At 40.9% G+C, this 10,223-nt stretch overlaps 1 protein-coding gene across 1 annotated transcript; it reads right to left on the bottom strand.

The window, feature by feature from the left end:
• Window positions 1–142: 142 nt before the first annotated feature.
• Window positions 143–4,303, bottom strand: snapc5 (small nuclear RNA activating complex, polypeptide 5). The gene is made up of 4 exons (XM_088340148.1): window positions 4,150–4,303; window positions 2,197–2,317; window positions 2,044–2,124; window positions 143–812 (listed from the first exon to the last, which is right to left on the bottom strand). Exons 2-4 carry the CDS (start codon window positions 2,284–2,286, stop codon window positions 621–623), a joined length of 363 nt encoding a protein of 120 aa, XP_088196274.1. The 5' UTR covers window positions 2,287–2,317; window positions 4,150–4,303; the 3' UTR covers window positions 143–620.
• Between the last annotated feature and the right edge of the window lie 5,920 nt (window positions 4,304–10,223).

Genomic DNA, 10,223 nt, shown 5'->3' with positions numbered 1-10,223 from the left:
TCTCGCATTGTTGCAACCGTTTGAAAACGCTGAATGCTTTTGTTAGCGCCAAAGTGTTAACGCTGCATAACCCTTTGGCGTGTTCTACAGCAAGAATAAAAACAGTGCTGTATTGGTTTTGCACCAGCAAATAAAACAAGAACGGTTTGAAACGTCTATTTAATAGGAAAAATGATTCGCTATCGAGAGACAGATGTATGATATAGTTCAGTAACATGTAAATACAGTTGTTTCCTAGAACACAAAATCACAGACATAAACTTGTTTCTGTGCTTTTGTCTTATTACATGGCCCAGCCATACCTTTATTAATGCTACCAGGCACATTTATGAATTTGATTAGTTACGAGAAAACAAGCACCTCAACTTTATCGGCGATTTTTGTATCGCCTTTCTAACATCATCTGCCATAACTGACTAATATGCTAATCAAACATCAAATCTGATGGCTTTCATCAGGTGATGAAGAGGACACTATGAACGCTGCACAAGAATTCAACAATAAATTAAACTTCTCGAGTGAAAATACTACACTGGTAAACAACTAAACACATCTCAAACTTTTGTTGAATTCTTTAAGTAGTGAGGTCATTTTCCGTGTGAAGGAAGCATAGCAGCTCATTATTCGTCGTCATCATCCTCTTCATAATCTCCTTCGAGCATGGACCCGAATTCGTTGTCATCATCCTCCACTTCCTCCTCCTCTTCGTTATCTTCCTCCTCGTCTTCTTCTTCCTCCATGTCGTGATCGGCAGCCGTGTTCAGCAGGAGCTTAGTGCAGTTGATTTTGTTTTCGTCGTCCAGGTTGATGTCCTGAAGATTTGAAAGATATGATTTAGTATTGCCAAGAAAATTGACGGAATATTGTAAAATGTCTTGGCATACAGAGTCATATGAATGAGTTTTCCTGTTATAACTGTTTAAATCACATCATTTAGTTGTTGTTAATGCACTTCATGATTATTTAGGGATTTGTGCTAAGAATTGATTCCAATGAGTCAGCTTATCCACCCTCGATTGAAAATAAGGTAAATTTGGTAAACTTCCACTAAGCCCAGGGACTCATCTTTCAAACCAAGCTCATACCAACCACATTTTATAAGACATAGGTCTCATCACATGAGTTTCCGATTCCTTTTTACGGAGGACAACCCTGGAATATATTCCGCCTTAACAGTTGTTTTTGTTGTACTATGATTTATTGTAATAAAAAGACCTCAACGGGACTACTTTACACCAGCATGGAGAAGAAAGATTTTTCCTCCAGAGAAGCACGGACGCTCCCCTACTTCGACCATTCGACTTACGAAAAATGGTAGATATGAACATTTTTTTTGGGGATGTCGAAAAATATCTGGACATTGCTACAAGTTAGATTTTGTATTGTTTGCACCTTTTTCCGAGTAGAGGACAGTAATGTAGTGCTTCTTTCCGGCGTGTGGCGCTCTAAGAGCTCACCCAGAATCCACCCCGAGGAAGAAATCCAGCTTCCTCTTCCTAGTTCGTGTGTAAACATACTACTGTATACTGTATCTCCAGCGCGCGAAGAACTTTGACATTTTTATTGTTTAATATCTCGTGCATACATTCAATAAGCTTGGTATAAAGTGTAAAGAGGCGGGGCGTTTCTTTTGAAATGAAAGTGGAATAAGAAAGCTTGATGCGGTTGAGAAAATGGTTGGATCGCTTTTTTTCTGCCACTTTTTACCATGGAGGAGGAAGTCGCCTAACTCTTGAAGCCCATCTTCCACAAGTAAGTTAAACTTGACTTTATTTATCTTTATACAGCATATTATTTTATGAAATGTTTATTTTTTGGGGTAGAAAACAATACAGGTTACTTATACAAGCCTTAAACATACTGATAAAAACCTTAAACATACCAAATATAGCACTGAAGCAACTTACAAACAATTTCAACTTATGAATGAGCGTCTGTAGTATTCAAACGTGCCGAAACCAACTATTTTCCTAAAATATACATTTGATGCTACGCCACTCATTAGCATTCACACTTTTGTCAATGGACACTGGGATACGATACCTCAACTGCAGGAGATGGCGATTCAGCTTCCACTTCTTCATTTTGAGCTCTAATGATTGATTTCAAGGCACCTTCTTCAAACTAAAACACAGATTGAATTACAAAATTTTAGGGTTGATAACAAATGGTTCCATGAATACACTTTTCACTCACCTTTAACCTGTTCAGCTGGTCTTGCAGCATAACCTTGATTTTGAGGAGAGTCTCCTCTTCCTTCTTCAACTCCTGTAGACGACTGTGCATCTTTACTGGGTTTACACCAGCATTCCACTCACTGAAATTGAAATGAAACAAGGTTAGATTCAATTGTGTTTTTCAAGTCAATGAAGAAAACAAAAGAAGGTCAGGTTCATGTAAGGTTGTTCTACAGATTAGAAATGTATTCTTATGGAACATCATTCTTGGAACGTTTTATGAACCCAACACTAAGCCACCTCCTCTTTAACCTGCTGCTCTCTAGCGGATGATACAGGTCCCCTAAAACAAGGACTAACAGGCACAGACAGTTTCTCCCTCAGCGCCATTACCACCCTAAACAAGTGCACAAAACTAAGAAAATATATATCATGCCTAAGTATGGGATAATGAGGATTCATATTTTAATTCTCAACTCTATACTTGGAAATGTGGTGCCGCTAATATCATTGCACTAAATGTTATTACATTATTGTTCATGTGTGCTTAGAACTTAGGTCAGTTTCCAAGCACTACCTTGTAAATACTTGCCTATTTTAGATGTTTTTTTTGTATCTTATTTTTCTCTTTTAAGTCTTTTGTGACATGTTTATCTTGAAGTGCCATGTCTAATTCAGTCGTAAACAATGTAAACTACGTTATTATCAATGACAATAAAGACAATTCTATCACTCAAATAAGAAGATGTATACTTAAAACAGAAAAAAATTCAATCAATCAGATTTGTATAGAAGACCTTTGACACTTCTTGTGATTAAGTCAAGTCACATTAATAAAGGACTGCACAGGTTACAATTACAACATCCCCTGATCTTAAACCAACATGTGGGCAGTGAAAAACTCAAAAACCTCAGCATGAGGAAAATAAACCTTGAGAAGGGGTCTCATTAAGGGCTGTAGTAATAAACATGACTTGAGTTTTCAGACCCTGGAGTACAGCTCAAAGTACTGGAGCCTTCGCTCTGAAAATGCTGGTCTACTAGTGATCCCGAGAGCCAAGAAGAGATCCGCAAATTCGAGAGTGTTCTCCATTTGGTCCCTAGTGCTGAGAAATGCTCTTTCCCCTTGAGATTAGATCTGCAACCTCAGTGGAAATGTTTAAATCCAAGCTTAAAACACACTAATATTCTATAGCCTATAATAAACCTTTTATTTTATGTTGACAATATCTGTTTATTATTTGCCCTCATGTAGGTTTTAGATCAGGGGATCGTGTCATAATAGTCTGTGGTTTGCAATAATCTGTGGTCTGTGCAGCCCTTTGAGACTCTTTGAGGTTAAGGGCTATACAAAATAAACATGGCTTGTTTAAAAACGCTTAATGTACAATAAGAACAATCCCACCTTCCTCCTTAACCATAATTACGGAACGTAAATGGGAGGAGAGACAAATGTCAGGGGGTCAGGGGTGATTTTGGAGGAAATCAACAAAAGAATAATAACATTTTAGAAAATGAATGAATGTACCGTATATAGCAGACGGAGAGTGTTTTGATCGTTTTAAATCTCATTTATTTTTATTTTATTTTATTATTCTTTTCAAGAAAAACATTTTGTCTCTACAGAAATATTATGAACATTATAAGGGGAATAAAAGGCCAATTTCAATATTGTGGATACACAGTGTAATGTGCAATATAAATATATATATATAGAACATACAATTATACAATTAGTGCGAATGAGTAATGAATACAAATGATGCACGATTGTTTTGCCAAGCAAATATATAACAAAGAACATTAGTTGAGTGATTGTATAGGAGAGTAGCCTTAACCGTTACGGGTAGACTAGAGTAAATCAGATTTAACGTAAATCGAAGTTGAAAACGAAATCGCTCCGAATTCGGGAATGTTATGCAAAATATCAGCCCGTGTACAATAACTACCTAAACAAATACCGTGGCATTACCTCGGTTTGTAATCTTGTTTACTCCTGCATGGTGTCGACGATTAAATATGCAATGGTAGAAATCATGCTCAAGGAAGCATGTTCGGGAAAAAACCCCGGCCAATATGACAAAGCCTCCGAGAGCCAAATTTCGCTTCCTGTTTACTTCCTATATCTGAGCCTCACTTCCGCGTGTGTGCTTTCATGGTTATCGGATTTTTTTAATCCCTAAGCAAAGTTTATTTTATATGTATTATTACCCCAGAAAATTAATACGAAAAACGACATGAACAAGTGAGTTGAAATATTTACATCTACTTAAATATTTAAATCGTTTGCTTCACAGATGTATCGCGAAAAATACATACGTGCATCCAATATCATGTACTTGTATGCAACCTAAGGTCAGCCTGACATTTGGCGACATCTTGTGGTGTGCAAGAGTAAATTGCCCACATGTATAATTGGGTTTTGTTTTCTAACTTGTATGAAAGTAAAATGGTAAATACATGAAAAATAATTCGTATTAGGGAGGAGTAAAAACTTTTTATTTTAACCCTTACTCTGTTGCGTTTTCACTGACACATGATGTACTTAAGTTTCATTGTAGCAATCGAACAAAAAAAAGACAAATATATGAAATGATATGCATTTATATAGCGCTTTTCAAGCGTTCCCAAAGCGCTTTACAGTGTGCTTCACATTTCCCAATAGCGGCCGTGCAGCCATGTAAGGCGCTGACCTGCTTATTGGGGGTATTAGGGGTTCAGTGTCTTACCCAAGGACACTTCGACATGTAACACGGAGGAGCCGGGATTTGAACTGCGATCTCTTGATCTCAAGATAAGCGCTCTAAATATACTTTCCTCGGTAGCAGAGTATTTACCCATTCTGATTATTATTTTTCTTGAATGCCAAAACGAGGACAAATAGGCTCAGCGACAGCTTGTTCCCCTGGGCCATCTTAGCGCACGAAACTGTGAAAATATATACCTTGTTATTTGTTTTGCTGTTTTTTTGTTATTGCACTTCTTCTCATTGCACTATTGTTACGATGAACTACAATATTATTTTTCATTCATAAATATTTCACTATTATTATAACTTAGGCCAGTCTCTAAGCTCTACGTTGTAAATATGTTTTTCCTGTTTATCTTTGCAGTCATTTGTCTTTTTTTCCCTCTTTATTACATGTTTAACCTGGAGTGCCACGTCAAATCTCGTTGCTTAAAATTCTTTCACAACATCGATACGAATGACATTAAAGTCAAATCACTTCAATTTGTATATATTTTTGTCACATAAGCAAGTTCTTTACATACTTTTACACCCGGGAACCAAAGGCTCGTCTTTCAAATGTTCTTTCTTAAAAACAAAAAAAAAACAAAAAACTGTCATAGCCTTCACTGGCATTTGTTACGGTTGAATCACAATGAAACCTTTCGTATTTATCCATTCCATTATCCGCTTATCCTCAGTAGGGTGAAAAATTTTGTACATTTACTACAGAGGATTTTGTACGATTGAATACAAGTTACATTTATCGAGTGCAATGAAGATTTTCACTGAGTGAGCTTCAGGTCACGCCGTTCCAACTGCGGATTGTTTTGGCTGGGGAATTTTGATAACAGAACTCTGACGCAGAACGGCAGGCATTGTTTGGAGAAGTTGTTTTGATAAGCGCTCTGCTGTTATGAGTTTTTTCAGACATCGGGACGCTCTTCTCCGAGATGATGGGGCCACGTGTTTTTTTTTTCCTGGCACGCCCATGGGAGGAGCCGGCACACGAGCTGGCAGAGAGACGTGGGTCGAGAGAAGATCGAGAGGGAGAATCGAGAAAGGAGGCTTGACGGAGACTCAAGCGACACTTATTCGGCTAATTCGACGGAGTTCACTTAGTTAAATTGTTTAAGAAATTAAACCGAGTGGAAATGCCGGTCGCTTGTCCATCTTTTCACATCAAGAAACGAGCAAGCATTGTTAGGAGAATGCAGGTTGTTTTTGGTTAATGGAGTCAGATAACTAATTTGGACAATTTGGTAAACGGTACATTTTTAAAATTTAATTCCTAACAAGGGTCACGGGGGTGCTGGAGCCCATCCCAGCCATTTTCGGGAAACCCTGAACTGGTTGCCAATTCATTCACTCAACCTGATATGCATGTTTTTGGGAATGGGGGAGGAAATCGGAGTTCCCACAGGATTCCCACGCAGGTACAGGGAGAACATGCAAACTCCAGACGGGGAGGTTGCGGTAGCAGGACTTGAACCCTGAACCTCTGCACCGTGGGGCTGTGTGCTAACCACCCATCTGCCGTGCTGTCTATGTTTTGTATATAGTTGAGAGGAAAATATAGGACAAAAACCCAACATTGCTTCACATCCAGCACACAGGGTAGACCCTATCGCGTAACGTTTTCTCACAATTTATTGAAAAGAAGACGAAGGGCCGGCCCACAATCCGGTGCTCGCTGGACGCGGGAAGCAGGTCGCTCTCGTACTCTGATTGTGATCCGAACACGGAAGAGGATCTTCCGTAGAGAGCGATGGCGGTGTCAGGGACGGAAAAATTGGTCGTTAGCCGGGACTGGGAGAGCAAGGCGTGGTCGGGGTCAGAAACAAGTCGTAAGCCAGAACGGGAGAGTAGACATAGTCGGGTAAAAAAAGGTCGTAACCTGGGACTGGGAGAGCAAGGCGTGGTCGGGGTCGGAAACGAGTCGTAAGCCAGAACGGGAGAGTAGACGTAGTCGGGGACAAAAAAGGTCATAAGCTGGGACGGAGGAGCTGACGTGGTCAGGATCAAAACAGGTCGTAACCGGAGACAGACGGGAGGAAAAACGGGACTGACGGGAGTCAGGGTCGGATAAGGCTTGCCTAGTATACACTGAGGTTCGCAGACGGACTGACAACAGGGGACAGACAGGACTGGGTACAAATAGTGACAGGGAGCCAATCAGAACCCGCGGCGGTTGGTGCCAAATGAGCAGGCACAGGTGGATCACATCTGTAATCATGACAGAATGACTTTGGAAGTCTACAATGTTCCTAAAACTGGAGTGTCAAGTGGTCACATTACAACATTAGGAAAGCTAATGTGTGAGAAACTAACAGATGTTCACATTTTTATGCTAATTCATAAAAGCGAAATATTCGCGCCATCTTTGCCTCGAGAGCTAGGGTCTTTTGCCTCATGCTTAAATCTTTTCCATTTCACTTTGCTGCGGCGGCTAATTATCCGTCTGAATCGTCAGGATTAAAAGTGATTCCAATATGTAAATGAAATATATATGTATTTTTACTGACATTCGTGGAAATCATCAGTATTCATTCACCCGTGGGAGCCCAGGTGAAAAGGTAATAAACCACAGATGGTACTCAATGCTCATTGATGTAAAAAAGATCTAAAAAGCCTCTTAATAGGTCTCAAAAAATGTAAGAAAACTTATTGGGTTCTTCAAATGATTCTTGACTAAATCCGTCCAGATGTGAGCATTCAAAATAACAGCACACGGGCACGACTGGAGACTGCTTGAGGCTCCGCCCCGAGAAAACATAGACCTTGCTCTCTATTTGCAAACATTAAAAGAAGTAACTTTTGCTAACCCAGTCAAACAGCAGGGTTCGTGCATTGTGCGCGTAAAAAAAATCACTCTTCCAAAACCCCCACCACCACCACCACCATTTGTCCTTCGGTTATTGCTGTGTGTTACGGAAACGTGGCTCACGTCTAGCATCCCGGACGCTAACGTGAAGCCACCCGGAGCTACCCGGATCAGAGCTATCCGGAGCTAAGCTTCAGCACTGTTAGACAGAGACACGAAAGCCTGCGGGAAGCGGAGAGGAGGTGGACTCGCTAACACGAGGTGGTGTATCTCTGGGCGCAAAGATTTCCATCTGCCGCAGGGACATCTATCTATCTATCTATCTATCTATCTATCTATCTATCTATCTATCTATCTATCTATCTATCTATCTATCTATCTATCTATCTATCTATCTATCTATCTATCTATCTATCTATCTATCTATCTATCTATCTATCTATCTATCTATCTATCTATCTATCTATCTATCTATCTATCTATCTATCTATCTATCTATCTATCTATCTATCTATCTATCTATCTATCTGTATATTATTTGTTAATGCAACATCCATTGCAGCCTGGTCATCCTGGAAGGGGAATTACCTCATGTGCGGTCCCTTCTCAAGGTTTCTTCATTTTCCTCATGTTGAGTGTTTTGAGTTTTTCCTTGCAGTCATGTAGGTTTTAGATCAGGGGACGGTGTCATAATAGTCTGTGGTTTGCAACAATCTGTGGTCTGTGCAGCTGTTTGAGACTCCTTGTGATTAAGGCCTAGACAAATAAACATGACTTGGCTTGTATGGCTAAGAAAAACGATAAAAATTACAGATTAGTGGGGATTTATGACATCCCCCTGTTCCAAAGTATCATTAAATAAGGGTTTTGGGGAATCGTGCATTTTTTTAACCGACCAATTGATTAAAATGCTCGCTGGAATAATAAAAGAGCCAACAGACAAAAAATAAAGGTATTGAGGGTGGTTTTGGGTCTGAGCCAGCCAGTGGAAGGGGGCTACAGCATGAGCGAGAGGATGAGGAGCAAGCGGGAGGAAAGGAAAGTTATTAATCACCACTCAGTCCTCTTTCTGTGGGGGTGGTCTCGCTTTTCACTGAGAAAAGTCGGCGGAACAAGATCGCTCCGTACGGGTGGTCAATTATTCGTCGCGATAGAAGACTTCATCCCAGGGCGACCGCATGGAATCGGGTGCCAAATCCTAACGCCGTGACCCGTGGCGTCCCCCCGCCTCGCTCGTTCCGTTTGGACCCGGCCTCGGTGGTTTTACTGCGTTGGATCGCTTTACATCCTGCATCTGCCAACACCGCGGGCCGGAGTTCAGTTTTCCAGGCATCTGTCTTTCTCTCAAAACACGCACTGAGTTTCCCACTTCCGTGGGATCAAAACATTTCGCGAATATTTTCCATTTTTATACCGTACAAAACTTTGCTGCTCGACGGAACAAGCATCAAGTATTTTTATGATAATAGGACACCCAAGTTCTAGCGGCAACGTGTCTGGGATGGGGTTCAATGTGCAGTCTCGAGGATACGCTCATCTTAAAAGTACTGTACTTTTTAGAGATAGCATAAAAATGTCAAACACTTCTGGCACATCTCTGCCCTCCAGAGGGCGCTTCTGGTCCCTGTTCCAAGAGGAAAGGACTAGAATCCTTGGCCGCCCTCATACCTGTTCTGGGAGAGAAAAACTGGGTGTCAAACAGGCGGCCCACGGGCCGGATTAGGCCCGCTAAGGGATTGAATCCGGCCCACAAGACAATGCTCGGAGAAGCACAAAAAGAAATACGAGCTGCAGGTTGAAATATGTCCACTTGGTGTTGCCAAAGCCAGGTGGCTCTCACAAACGCTGTACTCGAATTTTTTTTTTCTCTCTCTCTCTCTCTCTCTCTCTGTCTCTGTCTCTGTCTCTGTCTCTGTCTCTGTCTCTGTCTCTGTCTCTGTCTCTGTCTCTCTCTCTCTCTCTCTCTCTCTCTCTCTTTCTATCTCTCTCTCCCTTTCTCTCTCTCTCTCTCTCCCCCTCTCTCTCTCTTCCTCCCCTTTTCTCTCACTTCTATCCCTCTCTTTCACACACCCTCTCTCTCTGTCTCTCTTTTTTCTTTCTTTGTTCTTCTTTGTTTCTTTCTCTCTGTGTCTTTTTACCTTCTTTTGCTCTTGCTTTCTTTTCTGTCTTTTTTCTTTGTTTCTCTCTCTCTCTCCTCTCTCTCTCTCTCCCTTTCTCTCTCTCTCCCCCTCTCTCTCTCTCTTCCTCCCCTTTTCTCTCATTTCTATCCCTCGCTTTCACACACCCTCTCTCTCTCTCTCTGTGTCTCTTTTTTCTTTCTTTGTTCTTCTTTGTTTCTTTCTCTCCGTGTCTTTTTACCTTCTTTTGCTCTCGCTTTCTTTTCTGTCTTTTTTCTTTGTTTCTTTCTCTCTCTCTCTCTCTCTCTCTCTCTCTCTCTCTCTCTCTCTCTCTCTCTCTCTCTCTCTCTCTCTCTCTCTCTCTTTCTGTCTCTCTC

Source organism: Urocampus carinirostris, chromosome 7, assembly GCF_059441175.1.
Source record: "Urocampus carinirostris isolate Australia breed hairy pipefish chromosome 7, RoL_Ucar_1.0, whole genome shotgun sequence".
Taxonomy (NCBI): domain Eukaryota; kingdom Metazoa; phylum Chordata; class Actinopteri; order Syngnathiformes; family Syngnathidae; genus Urocampus; species Urocampus carinirostris.
Note: the sequence above shows the minus strand (reverse complement) of the source record. Positions and strands in the feature narration are given on the sequence as shown.

What these genes read in the sequence shown, in the direction of transcription:
- snapc5 (XM_088340148.1), bottom strand. Translation starts at nt 2,286, where the DNA reads ATGCACAGTCGTCTACAGGAGTTGAAGAAGGAAGAGGAGACTCTCCTC. An exon ending in ACCAGCTGAACAGGTTAAAG is followed by an intron (nt 2,125 to 2,196) that starts GTGAGTGAAAAG and finishes TCTGTGTTTTAG; the next exon opens with TTTGAAGAAGGTGCCTTGAA. An exon ending in CGCCATCTCCTGCAGTTGAG is followed by an intron (nt 813 to 2,043) that starts GTATCGTATCCC and finishes TCAAATCTTCAG; the next exon opens with GACATCAACCTGGACGACGA.